The sequence below is a fragment of the Dreissena polymorpha genome, chromosome 8 (genome assembly GCF_020536995.1).
Source record: "Dreissena polymorpha isolate Duluth1 chromosome 8, UMN_Dpol_1.0, whole genome shotgun sequence".
Taxonomy (NCBI): Eukaryota; Metazoa; Mollusca; class Bivalvia; order Myida; family Dreissenidae; genus Dreissena; species Dreissena polymorpha.
In genome coordinates, this window is record NC_068362.1 from 96,205,401 (window position 1) to 96,228,568 (window position 23,168).

At 37.5% G+C, this 23,168-nt stretch overlaps 1 protein-coding gene across 3 annotated transcripts; it reads left to right on the forward strand.

The window, feature by feature from the left end:
- The first annotated feature begins 745 nt into the window (after positions 1 to 745).
- On the forward strand, positions 746 to 22,696 carry LOC127842711 (nucleolar protein 56-like). 3 transcript variants are annotated; one of them, XM_052372390.1, is made up of 12 exons: positions 1,205 to 1,248; positions 1,520 to 1,598; positions 3,396 to 3,603; positions 7,374 to 7,541; positions 10,196 to 10,394; positions 11,295 to 11,482; positions 11,846 to 11,997; positions 13,124 to 13,224; positions 13,834 to 13,982; positions 15,856 to 15,977; positions 18,814 to 19,006; positions 21,477 to 22,696. In XM_052372390.1, the coding sequence occupies exons 1-12, from the start codon at positions 1,226 to 1,228 to the stop codon at positions 21,608 to 21,610; spliced, it is 1,716 nt and encodes a 571-aa protein (XP_052228350.1). In that variant the 5' UTR covers positions 1,205 to 1,225; the 3' UTR covers positions 21,611 to 22,696. The 3 variants fall into 3 exon arrangements, with proteins under 3 accessions (XP_052228351.1, XP_052228352.1, XP_052228350.1); XM_052372391.1 differs by lacking the exons at positions 1,205 to 1,248; positions 1,520 to 1,598 and adding an exon at positions 746 to 776; XM_052372392.1 differs by lacking the exons at positions 1,205 to 1,248; positions 1,520 to 1,598 and adding an exon at positions 777 to 791.
- Positions 22,697 to 23,168: the final 472 nt, after the last annotated feature.

Genomic DNA, 23,168 nt, shown 5'->3' on the forward strand with positions numbered 1-23,168 from the left:
AAGAGGCGTTTTATGACTATTACGGTAATATAATATTGACATTTTTACTTATTTAATTTCGTGTAACAAATGGCCTCAACCTTCACCTTCGACATGTTGACCTTAAAATGGATAGACTATTTCCTTTTTACACAAGTAACTATCAAACATTTTTTCAGGATCGTAGGAAAACGCGTTCTATAGATATCGTGCTGAAACGAAATTATAAAGGCGTGTTGGTTTGATAGATGATCTACACACTTCAACAAGACAACTGATAATGAAGCGCATCATAGTCACAATTGCTCTGATCTGCTGAAGTGATGGACACCGAATCTGCTTCATCTGTTCTATCTGAGAAGGCACTGATGGCAGTAAAGGGACCCCAGATGATTGCCTCATATTCCAAAAGGAATTTCTAACAAGTTAGAAAGCATAGCTATTTGGTCGCCATTTTGACATTAGGGAACGTTTCTCTGGAAAATTGACCGCGCTTTGTTTGCTTTCTTGGTTAATATAATACTTGTTTTTATGTAATGGCTCCAGTTCAGGGATTTTTGGAACTTTTCGCCGTTTGTTTGTGTACTACTTTGAATGTTGCATGGCAGTCTTATATGATTTCATAAAAAGCAGGTATATTATGTATATAATGATTGAAATCATCATTAAAAGAAAACGCACACATAATAGACGAGTCTGTTTTTATATTATCATATACTCATCTGTGTTTTTTCGCACCACAGTCTCAACGACAACCGTACACCAATTTAGTGGAATTTAACCACGAAAACAACATGGTAGGCGCACGTGGAGTATTTGTATTTATTTTGAACCATAATAATCTGCCTATTTATGAACTTCTTCCAGTGTGTATCTGATAAATGACTATGTATTGACATTAGCAAGAAATAAAGTCGTGATTGTTTATGTAAAGCTGTTCATATGACGGAATGACAATGAACACCAATAAGGGGAAACATACTTCGGATGAATAATTCGGGCGCTTAATGTTCCGCAATTTGTGTTTTTGATCTTAATTACACCGTAAAGATTTGTTATGTATGAACATTATTGTCGCAAAGATATTGTTTTTTCGAAAACCTTCAATTGGCAATTTTTAGGTCCCATTTGGGAAAAATATACTTTTTCATACATGCCATAAATTTTCAGTCCGATTCTGGGACATTGTGCTAAATTTTCCGGGACATTTGCCGATTTTCCGGGACATGTATACAAATAGCGATATATGAAGTCATACATGTATTTTTGGTACGCATTTTTTCGCGATATCCAATTAGTTAAATTACTATTGTAACTTACCTGGAATAAACAAATTTAACATCCATTTAAGATCAATGCACAAAAAAACGTTATTTAAACAAGAAGAATAAATTATAATTAACATCGTAAATTGCTTTTAAACAATTGACAAATTAAACATTTCTACATCCGTTACTAGATACAAGCCACGTGTTTTGTGTGTTTGAAAAGAGCACATGTATATAAACATGAGATAGTTCAGTGCTGATTTAATTTTCAGTCACTGTATACACTTAAAACGTGGACTGCGTGTAACACGGGTGATGAATTCAGACGTTGTCATGGATGGCGCGCGCGGTGTAAGCTATGACGTCAAACTGTTACAACTTACATTGTCAGGGGTTTTTCAGCACTGTCTGCGCCTCCGGACAACGGAGGCACTCCCAAAGCAAACGGACCCGATCCCAAACCGAAATTATAAAAAAAAATCCCAATTTCCAAAAAAAAAAAAAAAAAAATTTTTTTTTTTTTTTTTTTTTAAGAATGAAGTGTCTTATAACTTGTGTGACTAACCAGTGTTTGTTTTGGTAAAAAATATTTGCTATAAGGTTTTGACTGTTCAATTCTTATCACAGAGTGTAACTGTTACTGAAAAACAAAACTGCAGTAATTGAATTAATGTTGAACATGCCCAATATTGCATCTGTTTACATGAAGAAGACAAAATAACCAAATAAAAACAAATTTATTTGTTAAACCACGGAATTATTTAAGCATGATTAATTCACAATTTTTTCCCAAATGAGCCGTTTCATCGAAGCAAAAATTCCCAAAATGACCAATTTTGTCGATAAAAAATTCCCAATTTGGTCAGACTCCTTTTCCCAAAATAGGCAGAAAAACCCCTGATTGTATGCGCTGAGCGTAAAGGCGTGTTGTTTGTCGCAATATGAGTGTGAATGAATCTGACACCGCGAAAATCCGGGTGAAACTGGATTTATTCATGAATGTGCATCGCGTAATCCGTTAAAACTACACAGCCATCAAATTTGAGCAAGCCAAGTCACAACGAATTAACCCCTTTTGTTTGACTGTGATTACGAGACAATCGACAAGATAATAGGACCCCCCGTTAATTGATCGATTTTGACACGTAGCGTTTTTGCCTAATCGGACAGGCATTTCTTTGGAGATGACGCAATATCAGTGGCAAGTACAGATTTGCATGCTAATATAAAGAACATACAGGTTTTACTGAAATCCGGGACATTTGACAAAATTCCGGGACTGCGGGACAGGGTATGCATTTTCGGGACTGTCCCGGACGATCCGGGACGTATGGCATGTATGACTTTTTTTCCATGGGGAATGGTAGTCCATATAAACGGACTCCCAGAGCCTTTGATAATTTTCGCCATGGCGGCTCTGGCAGTCCATATGCACCCCTTCAAAAACATGGGTGCAGTTCAGCGCAGCAAATCCGTGTGCTTCACTAAACAAACATTGTTCGAGACAAATAGAGGAAAATAATGAATAAACTTCATAAACATGTTAAATTTACCTGAATGGCAACCTACGGATGTTATCCTTTGCATGCACCCTATAAAATCACGACGATGTTTCAACACACTTTTCTCGCCGACATATTTATGTTTAAATTTGAAACAGTGTATTCTGTATCGAATACCACATTGTTATCGACTTTATAGGCTGGAGCACATAACCCGACGTGCAAAATATTGGTGTACTGCGACCTAACCAATATTGGGTCAATTTTCCAATATGGCGGATACAGCGTACAAAACAAAACCTAAGTCAATAAAATCAATTATTTCTTGCTTTAATGGTACCATTTGGATGAGTTTGTGGTTAAGATAGGTAAACTTTAATAAGTTCTTGCAGTTACAGTGTTCCTTAACCCTTGCATTGTTGATAACATTTTGCACCCATGGACAAGAGAGAGCGCATTGCAACTCTAAGCAGCCCATTGGGCTATAAAGCTTAGAGTTGAATAATTGCAACTAGGGGAATGGGTCCCCCTACCAGTCCCAAATTGGAACATAAATTTTTATGATAAAAAAATAACTGTTTATTGATGTCTAGCTGATGATTTAAAGGCCACAGTCTTCTATAAAAGAAATCTGTCTATCTTGCAGGCGCAGGCTATGTTTGTGCTGTTTGAGCATGCCTCCGGGTATGGCTTGTTCAGAGTTAAGGAGTTTGAAGAGGTTGGGATGCTGCTGCCAGCGGTGGAGGAAGGGGTCAAGGAGCTCAGCAAGTTCAACTCAGTCGTCAAGATGGTGTCCTTTTCCCCGTTCAAGAGTGGAACCAACGCTCTTGACAACATGAATAGCATCTCTGAAGGTAACAGGTTGCATTGCACACTCGTTGAGATTTTTTTAGCTCACCTGATTTCTCAGGTGAGCTTTTGTGACCGGTCTTTGTCTGTCGTCTGTCCGTCCGTCCACATTTGTTCGTTAACACTCTAGAGGCCACATTTATTGTTCGATCTTCATGAAACTTGTTCAGAAGCTTTGTCCCAATGAAATCTCAGTCTAGTTCGAAACTGGGTCGTGCCGGGTCAAAAACTAGGTCACTAGGTCAAAAAAAAGAAAAAACTTGTAAACACTGTAGAAGTCACATTTCATGCCCAATCTTCATGTAACTTTGTCAAAATGTTTGTCTTAATAATATGTTGGTTGAGTTCAAAAGTGGTTCCGGTCCATTGAAAAACATGGCCGCCAGTGGGCGGGGCAGTTTTCCTTATTTGGCTATGGAGAAACCTTGTAAACACTCTAGAAGTCACAATTTTTGCCCAATCATCATGAAAGTGGGTCAAAACATTGGTTTTATTGATATCTCGGACGAGTTCGAAAATGGTCCAGATCGGTGAAAAAACATGGGCGCCATTGGGCGGGGCATTTTCTCTATATGTATATAGTAAAAACATGTGAACACTCTAGAAGTCACATTTTTGGCCCAATTTTCATGAAATTTGGTCAGAACATTTGTTTCCTTGATATGAGAGTTGAGTTCGAAAATGGTTCCGGTTAGTTCAATAACATGGCTGCTAGGGGGGGGGGGGGGGGCAGTTTTCCTTATTTGGCTATAGAGAAACCTTGTAAACACTCTAGAAGTCACAATTTTTGCCCATTCATTAAAGTTGGTTAAAACATTGGTTTTATTGATATCTCGGACGAGTTCAAAAATGGTCCAGATCGGTGAAAAAACATGGCTGCCAGTGGGCGGGGCATTTTTCTCTATATGTATATAGTGAAAACATGTGAAAACTCTAGAAGTCACATTTTTGGCCCAATTTTCATGAAATTTAGTCAGAACATTTGTTTCCTTGATTTGAGAGTAGAGTTCGAAAATTGTTTCGGTCAGTTGAATAACGTGGCTGCCGGGGGGGGGGGGGGGGCAGTTTTCCATATTTGGCTATAGAGAAACATTGTTAACACTCTAGATGTCACAATTTTTGCCCAATCATCATGAAAGTTGGTTAAAACTTTGGTTTTATTGATATCTCGGACGAGTTCGAAAATGGTCCAGATCGGTGAAAAAACATGGCTGCCAGTGGGCTGGGCATTCTTCTCTATATGTATATAGTGAAAACATGTGAACACTCTAGAAGTCACATTTTGGCCCAATTTTCATGAAATTTGGTCAGAAAATTTGTTTCTTTGATATGAGAGTTTAGTTTGAAAATGGTACCGGTCAGTTGAATAACATGGCCAGCCGGGGGGGGGGGGCAGTTTTCTTATATTTATATAAAAGCTTGTGAACACTACAAGTCAAATTTTTTGCCCAATCATCATGAAACTTAAACTTGGTGAAAAGATTGGTTTTATATATATCACATAATTAATGCCATAATTATTGCCCTTAGATTGTCCAAATTTTCATTATATTATACAAAATCCTTGTAAACACTCTAGAGGTCACAATTTTGTTTAAGATTTTATGAATCTTGGTCATAATATTTATTTTTGTAAGCAAATTTTGATGTTTGGTAAGGGGGTGGGTCAACTCAAAATATAGGCCACCAGGTCAAATCTTACAAAAACAAAATCACTCCATATGCCAGAGTTTTGGTTCAATAATGATGAAACTTGACCAGGATGTTTGTCTGGACAATATCTAGGTCAAGTTTGATGTTTGGTAAAGATTGAATGAACTGACTCCTCTCAGGTGAGCGAACTAGGGCCATCTTGGCCCTCTTGTTTACATAATTATCACGGGTGGGATTTCTCCTTCTTCAGCTGATTTCCTCCTTTTACCGTATAACGTTGTGTATAACGCGCATTTATGTATAAGGTGCATCTACTTTCTTAAGCTAAACAATCGGGGAAAAAAGTTTTTGAAGCAAAAAAATCGGGGGAAAAAATTTTGTACTGCGGGCTAACTGAAAATCGTTATACATGTATTTACATTGCCGATCTTATGTGTTCTTTTATTGCTTCAATTATTAATTATTTTAAAGACGATAACGATACAACTAGTTTGTGTGTTTTTTTTAAATCATATTGTGCGTAAAAATAAATGTTTGGATTTAAATGAATTATGAATGAAATGCACACTTTCCACGAGGCTACCATCAAGGTTTTCATCATATGTCTCCGAAGTAACTGTCCACGATTTAAACGTGGCGGAGTACACATAACGGATGGATAAGTTATAACTAAGAAACTGACATTATTTTTTGGTATTGTCACGTGCTTATTCATGCATGACTAATTCACAACCGCGCGTTTTATTTACATTGCCGATATCATGCGTTCTTTTCGAGTGTCTATAATTGACAGGAGACTTTAACGACTCAAACTTATCAACACTATTACGACATTACCGGGGATAAACAAACAATATAGGTGTGAAGCCGTTTGCTGGTTCGCATGTTTTGATAATAGCCCAGCTACACAAAAGTTGACAGGTGACGCAAATTGCTAGATAATCACATCCTCAATCTTGACAAGACGTATGAAAACGTGTAAACAAACACAACATCAATTTAATTAACACATTTGAAAAGCAAGAAAAATAATCATAAATATATCGGGAAAGACCTTGCCGACATATTATTGTTTATCGACAAGTGCCCCCAAATAAATTTTGTAACCCTAGTACAGTAGGGTATAATATTGTGGGAAAACAATAACAATAAAAATGGCTTCCTTGTTTTTCATTCTCTTCTTCAAATTTATTTGATTTATTTGATTTCAATGCTCTGTAACACACCTGAAAAAAGTAGAAAATATTAATTTTAACTTTATAATGTTTATTCAGATCGTAAATATAACACTATTATTAATATAGTTACAGTTAAAACACCGGGGAACAAAATGATGCGAATTACTGCAACTGGGTAACTGACAGTGAAAAAATGTCTTGGCATGGCTGTAGTTGTGCATAACGCGCATCAAGTTTTTAAAATGAAATTTTGGGGTAAAAAAGTGCGCCTTATACATAACTTTTTACGGTAAATGTCCAACAAATTTATTTTGCAAAAAATAATGAACTTGGCTGGATCTACATGCATATGGAGAGTTAAATAATTCAGTAAGGGGGTTGGCAATTTCCTTCCCCAGAAAAGTGTGGTTCTTAAATCACGCCACTGATTTTATAGAATGTAGTATAAGATTTTAGAATAATGCAATAAGTATGAATTTGAACAGAAGTAAACAGTTCTTAACATTAACATAAATCCTTTATTAATAAACTGCGGGTTTTGTTTGCTATGTAAAAAAGGCTGTAAAACAGCCCCGATCTCAAAGCAAACGGGCCCGATCCCAAACCGAAATTATAACAATTTTTTTTTTTTTAGAAAGAAGTGTCTTATCACTTTTATGACTTATGATTATTAGACTATGTATCTCAATTTTATTTTGTAAATATTCTAAAAACTATAATTTATATGATTTTTTCCCAAAATGGCCAGGAAAAGACCTGTTGTGTCAATATTTGTTGATAAAAAAGTTTCCTGATAAGTTTCCTGATCAGTACCACCTCCAAATCTTGCTATCCAGTGTCAAAATCAATACACATTTTTGTTGTCTCGAAATGATATACAAATGTAATGTTTTTTTGTCTGTAAGTTGCAATCAATTAATTTTGTATTATTGTGTTTTGTGTAGGTATTATCCATGAGGACCTGCGACTCTTCATTGAGACCAATGTTCCACAGTCCAGCAAGAAGCAGAAGGTGGTACTGGGTGTCAGTGATCCCAAGATTGGATCTGCTATCAGTGAGGAGTTGAGTGTGTCCTGTCAGCATACGGGAGTTGTGCCCGAGGTGGTCAGAGGTATAGCTTTTAGCAGCCTATATTGATTGTTGTCCCCTACCGGTTTCATCGGATGGGACTTATGGTTTGCGCTCTGTGTTTCAGTCAGTCAGTCTGTCCGTTACATTTTTCTGGATCCTGCGATAACTTAAAAATTCTTCATATTTTTTCATGAAACTTGAAACATGGATAGATGGCAATATGGACATTATTAACGTCATTTCATTTTGTTCCTACCTCAAAAATTCTGGTTGCTTTTTTGGCAACAACAAAAAAAATAATATGACAATGGTGGAGCCGGTAGGGGACATATACATGTAATGCTTGGCAATAGTCTTGTTAAGTTTGTTTTACAAGAAACCTGCTCAGAAGCAAAGTGGAAATGGCAATATCATTGATTTTTTTTCCATTCTTTATAAAGTACATGTAAAAGGTACTTTCCCAATTGAGGTAAAACTACAGAATTCCCAATTGTTGTGTAAAAAATGCCCTAAAAGAAAGGAAAATTGTGTCAATTTTGTTCCAAATGTGTATTATCTGCATATTGTCTGTACGCTTCAAAATAAGCACTGAAACAGAAAATTTCAAGCCCAAATGCCTTCAAATGAATATTTATACCATGCAATTTAAAAGACCTTTAATTCCAAATCCGAAGATTTCATGGCAGGAATTTTCCCATGTTAAGGTTTTTCGTGCGTATTTTTCCCAATTAGTTTAGTACTGGTATTTTTATGTCCCCCTTCGAAGAAAAGGGGGTATATTGTTTTGCACATGTCGGTCGGTCCGTCCACCAGATGGTTTCCGGATGATAACTCAAGAACGCTTAGGACTAGGATCATGAAACTTCATAAGTACATTAATCATGACTGGCAGATGACCCCTATTGATTTTCAGGTCGCTAGGTCAAAGGTCAAGGTCACAGTGACTCAAAATAGTAAAATGGTTTCCGGATGATAACTCAAGAACGCTTAGGACTAGGATCATGAAACTTCATAAGTACATTAATCATGACTGGCAGATGACCCCTATTGATTTTCAGGTCGCTAGGTCAAGGTCACAGTGACTCAAAATAGTAAAATGGTTTCCGGATGATAACTCAAGAACACTTAGGACTAGGATCATGAAACTTCATAAGTACATTAATCATGACTGGCAGATGACCCCTATTGATTTTCAGGTCGCTAGGTCAAAGGTCAAGGTCACAGTGACTCAAAAATAGTAAAATGGTTTCCGGATGATAACTCAAGAATGCTTACGCCTAGGATCATGAAACTTCATAGGTACATTGATCATGACTGGCAGATGACCTCTATTGATTTTCAGGTCACTAGGTCAAAGGTCAAGGTCACAGTGACAAAAAACGTATTCACACAATGGCTGCCACTACAACTGACAGCCCATATTTTCCAAATTGGGAAAAATTCGCTGTATATGCAATCAGCATAAAACCAGAAAAACATACCATTTAACACACAGTCTGTTTCATGCTGTTTGCTGCTCATCTTACCTTTGGGTTGGATATGAGAGTTTAAAAACTTACATCTAGTAAGAAAGGTCTGAAATTTAATTTGATTTTTCTAAGAGACAACAAACATGTTTAAGTGCTTTTTCTGAGTGGTACAGGGGACAAAAATATTTATAAATGGCACTCGTCCTGCAGGACAAGTACATTAAAATTTTCACTCGTCCTGCAAACACATGCACTTGTCCTTCAATATGTGTGAAAGAAAGATTGCAAAGGACTGATATGACTAACAATGTTTCCTAAATCACTGCTAAAATGCTGCTTACTTAGTTATTCATGCCAGCTGATCACAGAAGAAATGTTAAATTACTTTATTTATGAGGAACACAAAATAAATAAATGAAAACAAATTTGTTTTTTCTTTTTCTAATGCTTGCGTGCTTTCCATTTCGGATGGTTGAACACCGCTCCTGCCCCCTTTAAAGAACGCTCGTATGTCAGACATTTTTCAGATGAAATTCAGACTGGTTTAAAACCGTACTTCGCAGTAAAATAATTCTTAAAAAAAATCAATACTTACAGTGAATGAAGTCAGATGGGTCCCTGTCAACATGGACGCGCAAAGTTTACACCAAAAAGCCAATATTTACTCGGGACACAGTCTCGCATAACAACGCGCACCTGCTGTATGAAATTTACAATTACGATTTCCGGTTCATTCGCGTTCTACTTTCGGAATAGATATGCTTTAAGAAATGATTTTATTTAATGAAAAAGAGTCTTACTGGTCAGAAAATACATATTTTAACATCAGTTTTTTTTCACTCGTCCTGTAGGACGAGAGCTTAACGGAAATTCACTCGTCCTTTCAAGATTTCACTCGTCAATACGAGCGGACGAGTGGAATTTTTGTCCCCTGTGGTATATGGTTATGGACACCTTGTTGCCTTACACATTTAAGAATTTTTCTGAGAAAATTGGGCATAATGCGTGTGCGTAAAGTGTTGTCCCAGATTAGCCTGTGCAATCCGCACAGGCTAATCAGGGACAACACTTTCCGCTTTTATGACATTTTTTGTTTAAATGAAGTCTCTTCTTAGCAAAAATCCAATTTAGGCAGACTGCACAGTCTAATCTGGGACGCCAACGCACATGCTTTATGCCCTGTTTTCTCAGAACACGACTCTATTAGTTACCCTGTCATGGCTAGGTATCCGCCTGCACTTTCACCACCTGGTGAAGGGCCTGACAGAGGTGACAGCCAGCAAGGCCCAGCTGGGTCTCGGCCACAGCTACTCACGTGCCAAGGTGAAGTTCAACGTGAACCGCGTGGACAACATGATCATCCAGAGCATCAGCTTGCTGGACCAGCTCGACAAGAACATTAACACCTTTGCCATGAGGATCAGGTACCAACCATTTGTTCCTTCTGTACACAATATTAGAATGCACTTTTCTTATAAAAATTAGTTCAAAACTTGTATTTCTCATCTCTCAAACTTACCCTTACGAAGTAGTGTGATGTTTCCGGTAGGAAATACCATTCTGAAAATGACACAAGTTACACTATAACTCCTAAAAATGACGTCCCAATTGCCAAGAGTTAAAAACAAGCCTTCGGAGCAGGGCTAACTTTGCCATTTTCCAAATTAACCAATGGCTACAAATGGATTAGTATTGCTAAGAAAATCATGTTTGGCTTTCTAAACATTTGCAAAAGCCATTCAAATTTTTCTAAAAACAAATTGAGCAAGGGCAAGTCCTGCTGAGTACATTTCTTGTCCAGGTTGTTGTTTTTTCTTAAGAATATGTGGAGGTGTTTGATAAGTGAAAATGTTCGGCTAATTCCATCCTGCACATATTATAAAGATGTTTTAAAATTGTGGGGCATTTTCCATTTTGTCCCCAATTTGTGTGACATTCCCAGTCTGTTCCCGATGTGTGACATTTCCCAATCTGTTCCCAATCTGTGTGACATTCCCAATCTGTTCCCAATGTGTGACATTTCTCAGTCTGTTCCCAATGTGTGACATTTCCCAATCTGTTCCCAATGTGTGACATTTCCCAATCTGTTGCCAATTTGTGTAACATTTTCTAATATGTTCCCAATGTGTGACATTTCCCAGTTTGTTCCCAATGTGTGACATTTCCCAGTCTGTTCCCAATTTGTGTGACATTTCCCAATCTTTTCCTAATGTGTGACATTTCCCAATCTGTTCCCAATGTGTGACATTTCCCAGTCTGTTGCCAATTTGTGTCATTTCCTAATATGTTCCCAATTTGTGTGACATTTCCCAATCTGTTCCCAGAGAATGGTACTCGTACCATTTCCCAGAGCTGGTGAAGATTGTGAACGATAACAGCACCTACTGCAAGGTGGCCAGGCTGATCAAGAACAGGAAGGAGTTCACTGAGGACAAGGTTGCAGCCTTGGAGGAGTTAGTCATGGACGATGCCAAGGTCAAGGCTATACTGGATGCATCAAGATCATCTATGGGTTTGTATCACAAATGAAATATTACAATTTATATTTTTGATTCCTTGAAGTATTGGTCCAATTTCAAACTTTTTGATAATGCCTTTATGAGCAACAATGATTTATTAAGTAAATATAAAGTTAATGTTATTGACATTTATTTGTGTTTTTGTGAACCATTTAAAAAAAAAATGTAATTAAACTTGTCTTATTGTTAATTGGCTCATTTGGTATTCACATATCAAATTATTGCTGCACTCCAATTCAATTTACTTGCATTTTGAATAATATCACTGTCTGAATATGTATATCATCTTAACTTTTATAAACAGATGCCATGTATTGTAAATAAATGTTGAATCCTCCTGCCCTTTTCAATGTCAGGCATGGACATTTCTGTGATTGACCTGATCAATATCGAGACGTTTGCCTCCAAAGTGATCTCCCTTGTGGAGTATCGTAAGTCTCTCAGTGAGTACCTCCACAGCAAGATGGTCGCAGTCGCCCCAAACCTGTCCACTCTCATTGGAGACCTGGTATGTGCTAGTTTGCTAGTATTGAAGTTTTTAACCCTTTCCCACTGGCAATGGCTTTATGCAAACAGCATTAAACCAGAACACTCAACAGCCTTCAAGTAACTTGCAGGCTGTTTAGGTTTTATGTTGTTTGCTGCTCATCAGTATATTAGGGTTTAAAATGAAGCCTTTACAACTTTAATCTATTTAGAAAGGTCTTCAATTTAATTAAATTATTTAGGGACTACAAACATTTCAAAATGCGTTTCAGAGAGGTTTAGAGTTAAGAGCTTTGTCATATTAAAAGTGTGGTTGATGCTATAGTATTAAGTGACTAGGATGTCTCTACAAAATAGAAATCCACACATTTTGGAAAGTTTTATCCTGGATTAGCCTTCAAATGCATTGACTCCAGTTTTCATTCAACATTCTGTACCTTCAAATGTTGGTATTTTTTCTTTGTTCCTGTTACAAAACAAATATTCATTTACGATGCATTTGTTTGAAATGCTCAATATTAGTCCTTATTGTCCCCTACTGGTTTCACCGGAGGGGACTTATGGTTTGCTCTCTGTCTGTCAGTCTGTCTGTCTGTCCGTCACACTTTTCTGGATCCTGCGATAACTTAAAAAGTTCTTAATATTTTTCATGCAACTTGCAACATGGATAGATGGCAATATGGACATTATGCACGTCATTTCATTTTGTTCCTACGTCAAAAATTGTGGTTGCTATGGCAAAAAAAATAAAAATAAAATAAATCTGAAAATGGTGGAATTTCTGACAATGGTGGAGCCGGTAGGGGACCATATTGCTTGACAATAGCCTTGTTTAATTTGTTCACTTGCATATGATTCACTTTATGGAACAAAATGACGAAATTTTCCTTCCTTGGGATTTTTCAGAAGGCAATTATATTTTGGAAACAACTATAATAATAGGAGATGTTTCCATTCCGTTGAGTAAAGATCCCAACCATGTGATAAGTTTTTATAGCCAAAAAATATATATAAACATCCAGTCATGTATAGAACAGAGAAAGTTTTTACCAGTGTTTTGATCTATTTGAGCAACGCTCTGGGAAACCAACGTCATGCAGTCTGCTCATGTTAATTAAGGACGACACTATCCATTGTCCCCATTGTAGGTTGGTGCCCGTTTGATTGCCCACGCAGGCAGTCTGACCAACCTGGCCAAGTATCCTGCCTCTACTGTACAGATCCTGGGAGCTGAGAAGGCACTCTTCAGGTAGCTGGCTCCTTTATGTTCAGCAGCAGTGTTACTTTTACCCTTTGCATGCTGGGAAATTTGTTGTCTGCTAAAATGTTGTCTGCAGAATTTCTAAAATTAGCATTTTCTTTGATTTTTTCAAAGAATACTTTCAGAATAGCAAACAGTTTGGATCCTGATGAGAAGCCACGTTTTGTGGCGTCTCATCTGGATCCAAACTGTTTGCAAAGGCCTTCAAAATTCGGTTCCAGCACTGAAAGAGTTAAGGGCATATATAGGGCTGAACTAAGACCCCATTCAGTTGAGCCCTATTCCCTATTTGTGCATTATCTTGGTCATTTACTAAAGGTCATAAATGCAAATTGTTTTATAATAAATAGAGTATAACAAGGTATAAATTTTATTATGCATTCATGGGGCCAATACTTTTCCTGTCAAAGGTAAAAAATATCAAAATTTTATGATTGGTGAAATATTTATGAAATGAATATCAACCTGTTACATATGCATATTGTGTATTGCTCTCTTTAAAACAAATGTTTCATGTTACATAATGTATCTTAAGTAATTCAGATACTAACCGTTTGTCTATATGATATTTTATAAAGAGTTTATGTTTGTTTTCAGGGCATTAAAGACGAAAGGAAACACCCCCAAGTATGGTCTCATTTTTCATTCAACATTCATTGGACGGGCTGGTGCCAAAAACAAGGGCAGGATATCACGCTACCTGGCCAACAAGTGTTCTATTGCTTCAAGAATTGACTGCTTCTCAGGTAATGGAATACACTGGTGTTAAGAACTAACAAGAAAGTTTTAATGAGGAGTCATTGTCATTTTCCTGTTCAGTTTTACCACCAAGTGGTCGCTTAATCCAAGATGTTGACATCAAAATACAATGTACTTGAAAATCAGTGGTCGCTGGTCAAGACAAAAGTTGCTTAATACAATATCAAAATAGAGTGAAATTGCTTGGGGAGAATTCTAAGTGGTCGCATAAGACAAAGGTGGCTTAATTCAAGTGGTCTCATTCACAAGATTAACTGTAGTTCTCTACTAAGTGTTTGCAAATCATGCCCCTGTGCAGGGATGGCGAAATCTCAAAAAACTATACTTGTCCACGGACAACCATTTAGGAAATTTAACTTGCCCGTTGCTGAACTACACTTGTCCGTTAATGTTTATATAAATTATAAACGCATTTATTGATTAATGTTAAATAATGTGGAATATATCAAAATGAGTATGATTTGCTTATTTTGTTTATAATTGTATTTCAATGGCACATTCATTATAGCAGTATATTATAAACCATATAAAGACTTTCTCAAACTTTAAATCTTGCGAAGCAAGTGTTATTAAAACATGTGCTGAACATAAGTACATTGTAATCTAAACAAATTAAACTAGTCCAATATGTGGACCTCATCAGACTGAGGCTCCGCTACTGGTAGCAATTTGATTATATAAACTGGTAACCATTGAAAATCTGTTAGCCAAGTTTCTTGAAAAGTTCTGGTGCGTTAACTTAGATCATATTTTTTATCATAATCTTTCTTAGTTTTTTGGGAGGTGGGCTGCTCAAAGCTTCGGGTTTCTGGTCTGTTGTTGAAGATTAAAAAAAAAAGTTTCATCTGTACCATTAAAGTCGTCTTAAATAACAAGGTAGACCGTGTTTTGATTATCTTAGATTGATACTTTTAATTTCCGTCTGATTGTAAAAATAAAGAAACCAGTCTGCACACTGTCTAACAGTCAGGCTGAATGTTGAGAATGCGGCATGCTCCCGGTCTCTTGCAGAATAAGGGAGATCACTGTGTGTCAACATCCGGTTTTGTAAAACTTAATTACGGCTTTAATAGAAGGTATTTTTGTATACCTGGACGCGACTTTTAAAAAACTTGTTGTCCACGGACAACTTAATTGAAAAAAGTCAGTTGCCCAGACAAGCAAATGTACGACTCGGGCAACTCGGAAATTTGATTTCGCCACCCCTGCTGTGGTAAAAAATAGCCATGCCTTAGGGTTAGAGAGGGGGGGGGATGTTTTTAATTGAATTTATAGGTGGTATGTTGCATAAGGTTGTGGTCCTCTACCAATATTGTTGGAATTATACCTTAAAACTGGCCCCTCTTGTTATGTGATTAAAAGTCTTTGCTGGATCTATGTACAAATGAAGAATTTAGTTGTAACATGTACGGGGGATAGGGAATTTTCCTCCTGTGTGCTGGTTGTTAAATCACGTTCCTATCAAGGTTTCATTGTCACAATGAAACCTTGATCTGATATTGAGTGGCAGGCCAATAATTGTGCTCGATGTTTCAGACATGCCCACATCAGTGGAGTTTCTTAATTGTGCTCGATGTTTCAGACATTCCCACGTCGGTGGAGTTTTTCTTATTGTGCTCGATGTTTCAGACATGCCCATGTCGGTGGAGTTTTTAAATTGTGCTCAATGTTTCAGACATCCCCACGTCAGTGGAGTTTTTTAATCGTGCTGGATGTTTCAGACATCCCCACGTAAGTGGAGTTTTTTAATTGTGCTTGATGTTTCAGACATCCCCACGTAGGTGGCGTTTTTTTAATTGTGCTAGATGTTTCAGACATCCCCACATAGGTGGAGTTTTTTAATTGTGCTCGATGTTTCAGACATCCCCACGTCGGTGTATGGAGAGTTTCTACGTCAGCAGGTGGAGGACAGACTCAAGTTCTACGAGACTGGAGAGGCACCCAAGAAGAACGTTGATGTGATGCATGAGGCTGTGCAAGAGGTAGGGGGCAGCTGGGTGAAGTTCTGTTCAACAATTTGCATGTTGGGATATTTGTCGTCTGCTAAATTGTTGTCTGCTTAATTTCTAAAATTAGCATTTTCTTCACTTTTTAGCTCGACTATTATATATGAAATATATATAGTGGAGCTTTCCTACTCACCCCGGCGTTCTGTCCCTTGACAAATTGCTTTTATATTTTGCATACTTCTTTATCAACATGACCCTAACCTATTAACAAGAGCAGACAACTGTATCAAGCATTTTGTAGGAATTATGGGCCTTTTTTGTCTTTGCAACTTTGAATATTTTGTTTAATTTTGTGTTTAGTTCCACTTTACTTCTAAAGTTTCAAGGCTATTGCTTTCAAACTTCAAATACTTTCTTACTATCATGATGTTACTGTACCTTGCAAGTTGAATTTGACCTTGACATTTGAATGACCTTGACCCTCAAGGTCAAATTAATAAATTTTGCTTAAATTGCCATAACTTCTTTATTTAACATCAGATTTGATTCATTCTTTGACAAAACAACACTTACCTGACATACCACAATGGACTCCACCCAAACTATCCCCCACCCCAGAATCCCCCCCCCCCCCAAAAAAAAATTCTTTTTTTTCTTTTTTTTTGAAAGATCAACTATTAAATGACCACACACAGAGCTACAGATAAGCTGCGTATTTGCGTAAATACGCAATAAAAAATAGGTTGATACGCATTTTGTTTCAAACTCTGTGCGTACCGGTACGCAAAACAAATCGCCGATACCCAATTCGAGCCGCCTTCTATGCGTAATGAAAAATCCTGTTTTGTTTTGGCCGTTTTGACTCGAGTCTTAATCGACAAGCGTTTGTTTTATCTGGTAAAGTATTTACCATTCATTTAGATGATAACACATGCGAGTCAAACAAAATGGCGTCTCGAGGCAAACGAAAAGTTCCGCAAAAATACAAAAAAAGTATAGATTCCTTTGTCGTGTTAAATAAATCAAAATCTTAAACAATTGCAAAGGACATAGTAAATGACATTAATAACTCCATGTTTTGTTCCGTGGACATCTGCGGAAGTATTTTAGATGAACTTGTTGATGGGATGAACAGCGGGCTGGAACGGTGTTGGGATAGTATAATAACGTGTGTTAAGACCGAAAATGCCAAAAAATAATTTTTAATGTAATAATAGTAACCCTAACCCTAATCCTAGTTCTCCAAAATAAGATTTTCAGTGCCTTGTGCTGTAAGTTGTTATTGTTTATTGATAGAGCCATGTCTTAGCTACGTCTAAATGCCAAAGTGGTTTATTTGTATTATATTTTGGCAATGCAACCGGACTCTGACTGATGGCTGTCAGAAAATAAAACAAATAAGTTGAAACCCGTGTTACTATTATTATATTTAATTTTGGTTTTGGGCATTTTCGGTCAAAATACACTATATTATACTATCCAAACACCATTCCAGCCCCCTTAGATGGGGTGTGTTATGTTTCCAAAACGAAAGTACTGGCCCATATTGGAACAAAAACAATTAGAAACACATTCGATGAGTAGGCTGAGAAATTCCCTTGGCTTCAGATTGTTGAATCTGGTAGCAGAAAGATAGAACAACCAATACTGAAATTGAATACATAACAACGACTTTGTGTAGGTAAGGTTTTGAGAAGCTAAATTCATGTTCTAATGCAATTACCCAATTCACTTGTTTGTTTTGGTACAAATACCCAATTATTTTTTTATATGAGCGGGTATCATACTTTTGGATACCCAATCACGTTTTCCATTACCCAATTCGTTCTTATTTTGAAGGGTATTACCCAATTACCATAAAAAGCTTATCTGTAGCTCTGACCACACACCCACAGTATACCCCCCTCTCCATGATGGCTTATGTTATACTGTCAAGCACTCGAATAGTCGAGCGCGCTGTCCTCTGACAGCTCATGTTTTCAAAGACCACTATCAGAATAGCAAACAGTTTGGATCATGATCTGGCGCCACGTTCTGTGGCGTCTCATCTGGATCTAAACTGTTTGCAAAGGCCTTCAAAATTCAGTTCCAGAACTGAAAGAGTTAACTACCTCATTATTACACTGTGTTTAATTTCAGTCTAAAGTTTGGTCATATTCCCTATTTCCAAGATTTTTTTTTCAAAATGGCTACTCAGTTTAAAAAAAGAAGAAGTTTTTTTTATACCCCCGAAGGAGGGCATATAGTGATCGGACCGTCCGTCCGTCTGTCTGTCCGTTTGTCCTTCCGTCACACTTTGCGTTTAGGCTTCGCTTTTAGGTTTCGAAAAATGCTCATAACTTTTATGTCCCTTCACATAGCAACCTGATATTTGGCATGCATGTGGATCTCATGGAGCTGCACATTTTGAGTAGTGGAAGGTCAAGGTCATCCTACAAGGTCAAAGGTCAAATATATGGCTTCAAAGCGGCGCAATATGGGGCATTGTGTTTCTGACAAACACATCTATTGTTTGTATGAGAGTTTATCGACATGACTTACAGATGATGTGTAAGTTTTGTTTTGGTCCATTGATTGTTGGCTGTGTTATGGGCCTTGGACTTAACACTTTCCTCTCAAATAGCTGAATTGTGTCTTCAAAGAGCAGTAGGAGGTAGTGTGTTCCACAAACACAGGTCTTGTTAACCTAAATTTTTTATTGCATTTTACTTTCTTAAAGAAAACATAACTGCATATTAGTAATGTGGACAATCGAGCTAAACAGAGATAGCTCTAGAAGACAGATGGCGATTATAACAATTATTGAAATGTCTAGGCACAATAAATTCATGTTTACTACACATGATTTAAACAAGACTTTCATGGTCAGGCGGCAGTGGTGCAGGCGAATCTCCTGAAGAAAGACAAGAAGAAGAAGAAGAAAGAGAAGAAGAAGCGTGCCCTGGAAGGAGGTAATGTGTCCATGGAGACTGACGCCAACACGACGGCAGACATGACAGCTGACAACTCCACACTGGAAGAACCGCAGAAGAAAAAGAAGAAGAAAAAGAAGAAGCATGGAGGTATGAACTAGATTTTGACATCAGCTGACATTTTTAAAGTTTCTTTTGAAGTGCAATGGTGTTGTTATAAATACAAATTTCAGATGTGAATTTGTGTGCGAATCGAAGAAGTAAGCTTCTGTAACATGCACACTAATGTCTGTCTTTAAAAATGTATTTTATAAATCATGTATCAAGCATCTAAGTAATGATGTGATAGTTTAGAAGTATGACTAAGTGTTCTGTAGAACTACTAAGAAGTATATAAATGTTATTATTCTTATGACAATCAACATATTTTCCAATTTGTGTCTTTTTAAGAGAACATTTAACACTGCCATTGAGTCCTTATAGGTACTTATAGTCCCCAAAGATCCTCAATTTTAGCTCGGCATTTTCGGAGAAAACCCGAGGTATTGTCATAGCCAGCTCATTGTGTTGTGTCGTCCGCCGACGTCGTGCTAAAACTTGCACATTTTGCTCTCAAATCAAAGTGCTTTCACCTACAACTTTGAAACTTCATATGTAGATGCACCTTGATGAGTTCTACACGCCACATCCATTTTTGGGTCACTAGGTCAAAGGTCAAGGTCACTGACCTCTAAAAAAAATATTCTGACAAGCTTTCATTTGTTATGCCCCCCTTCGAAGAAGAGGGGGTATATTGCTTTGCTCATTTTGGTCGGTCGGTCTGTCCACCAGGTGGTTGTCAGATGATAACTCAAGGACGCTTGGGCCTAGGATCATGAAACTTCATAGGTACATTGATCATGACTCGCAGATGACCCCTATTGATTTTGAGGTCACTAGGTCAAAGGTCAAGGTCACGGTGACCCGAAATAGTAAAATGGTTTCCGGATGATAACTCAAGAACGCTTAGGCCTAGGATCATGAAACTTGATAGGTAGATTGATCATGACTCGCAGATGACCCCTATTGATTTTCAGGTCACTAGGTCAAAGGTCAAGGTCACAGTGACCCGAAATAGTAAAATGGTTTCCGGATGATAACTCAAGAACGCTTAGGCCTAGGATCATGAAACTTGATAGGTAGATTGATCAGGGTTCGCAGATGACCCCTAATGATTTTGAGGTCACTAGGTCAAAGGTCAAGGTCACGTTGACCCGAAATAGTAAAAATGGTTTCCGGATGATAACTCAAGAACGCTTAGGCCTAGGATCATGAAACTTGATAGGTAGATTGATCATGACTCGCAGATGACCCCTATTGATTTTCAGGTCACTAGGTCAAAGGTCAAGGTCACGATGACCCGAAATAGTAAAATGGTTTCCGGATGATAACTGAAGAACGCTTATTCCTAGGATCCTGAAACTTGATAGTTGAATGATCATGACTTGCAGATGACCCCTATTGATTTTCAGGTCACTAGGTCAAAGGTCAAGGTCACAGTGACCCGAAATAGTAAAATGGTTTCCGGATGATAACTCAAGAACGCTTAGGCCTAGGATCATGAAACTTGATAGGTAGATTGATCAGGGTTCGCAGATGACCCCTAATGATTTTGAGGTCACTAGGTCAAAGGTCAAGGTCACGTTGACCCGAAATAGTAAAAATGGTTTCCGGATGATAACTCAAGAACGCTTAGGCCTAGGATCATGAAACTTGATAGGTAGATTGATCATGACTCGCAGATGACCCCTATTGATTTTCAGGTCACTAGGTCAAAGGTCAAGGTCACGATGACCCGAAATAGTAAAATGGTTTCCGGATGATAACTGAAGAACGCTTATTCCTAGGATCCTGAAACTTGATAGTTGAATGATCATGACTTGCAGATGACCCCTATTGATTTTCAGGTCACTAGGTCAAAGGTCAAGGTCACGGTGACCCGAAATAGTAAAATGGTGTCCGGATGATAACTCAAGAATGCTTATGGCTAGGATCATGAAACTTCATAGGTACATTGATCATGACTGGCAGATGACCCCTATTGATTTTCAGGTCACTAGGTCAAAGGTCAAGGTCACAGTGACAAAAAACATATTCACACAATGACTCTCACTATAACGGAGAGCCCATATGGGGGGCATGCATGTTTTACAAACAGCCCTTGTTAAAAATTGCACCCGCAGCCAAGCGTTGGCACCTGTTATGCGGTGCTCTTTTTTAACATTTATACATTTTGTTTATTGCCTGACAGTACATCTACAGTCACAATACAATTTGATATCCTAAGTGCTGTATGTGAAAAAGGAGGATGTTGTAATAGTTATAATTGTTCTCTAGATTCTTTATCTATTGTTCCAGATTTTGTGGGGAAACTGTTCTGATTGTATATGCATAAATAGTCATCCCAGGCTAATCTGGGACGACACTTTCAGCTATAACCATGTAAGCTAAGAAACGAGAAAGTACCATAAAATCTGTAAGTTGAGCCTGATTGGCCTGTGCTCACTACACAGGCTAATCTGGGACGAAACTTTAAGCATAACTAAAGCTAACTTTTCAAAGAAGGTAGCTTTGTTTTAAGATGTTGCAGACGAGTCTGCAGGAAATGTTACCATGGAGACCACACAGGAGCTAGAGACCACCCAAGAGGTGTCTGATGAGCCCCCGACCAAAAAGCAGAAGAAAAAGAAGAAAAAGGCAAAGAACGCAGAATAGATACTGGCTGCAGTAATGCTAGGGATTCAGGCGTCTGAATGTATCATTGTTTAATGAGATGGTCACTATATTGACAACATCATTTTTGTGAGCAAGCATTTCATGGCTACAATTTTTAGGAGCTGTACTTATTACTCATTGTTTGTAATGTAAGGGGACAAAATTTGCAGCCTATGTAATTTCATTTTTTTTTATAATTTAGAACTTTGTTTAATTGTGTAAATGTTTGTCACTGTATGGCCTGATATACGCTGTGTCATTTTTGTCTGTGAAGACATATATATTAAATGTGTTCATATTAATTTTGTATGCCCCTGGCAGGGTGGCATATAGCAGTCGCACTGTACCGCTGTCTGTCTTTCTGTCCGGCATTCAGTTTCCCAATGGATTTTTACACAACGCTTTCAGATATAGATCTGATTTTTGGTATTTGAGTCTACCTACATGATCTATAGATGAAATGTGAAATTGTTCTGGTCCATTTAATTTTGGTGAAGTTATGGGCCTTGGACTTAGACATTTCCTCTATAATAACCATTTATGGAGTTTTTTTTACACAACCCTTTCAGATATTGAGCTGATTTTTTGTGAGTCTCCCTACATGACCTGCAGATTAAGTGTGAAATTTGTTCTGTAAATTGATTTTGGGCAAAGTTATGGGCCTTGTTTTCTCTAAAATAGTTGCTGTGTGGCTTTAAAGCGTAGATGGGGGCATTTGATTCACAAACACAACTCTCATTCATTTTAGATGCTTTTTTAACATTTTTGTTTCATTTGTATTTTTCTTTTGATTTTGTGACATGTTCCAGACAAAACAAAGTATATCAAGTGATTTTTTATGATGTATTCACAAAATTATTACAATATTGCAGGTATTGTAATTGGATACGTAAATTTGACAAGATAGCTTGAGACAACCAATATCATCTTGTTTTCTGTATAACTACTAATAAAGCATTTGCCATACAATCATTCTACATAAATTAAAAAAATGAAAGACTTCAGAAGGTAAACATGTAATTGATAACTTTTAAACCTGCGTTGTATAGTAATTATTTAGCATTAAAGAATGTTTAATAACGACAACATTTTGTTTTTATTTCGCGCGAGTCCAAAGTTCTACAAGCTGCTTTTCATCATATCTTGACAATATCAGGGCCGAGCTTTATCAGATCAAATTATTTACATGGTAAGAGTTTACAGGAGGATAAGGGGGACAATGACAGCCATAGGAATAAGGGTTTTGAAAACATCTACTGAAGCTGCCTCATTTATATGGTATGTAGTGAGTTCCATCGGATAACTGTTATTGGGTCAAAAGAGGATAAGCTTTCTAAGGTTTGAATGTGTCTAAAGCAATGGTTACTGCCGAGTCTGGATCTGCGGCCCACGGGAACTATAAGATTATAAGGAGGAGTGATGGCAACTACATGTTGAAATTTTATATGGCACGATTAGACGGAATTTTATTCCGCGTGTTTCAAGAGTGGGCAAAGTCAGGGTGTCTATCATATTAGTTACTGAGCTTAGTGATATCTGTTTGTGGCTGCGCGTCTTT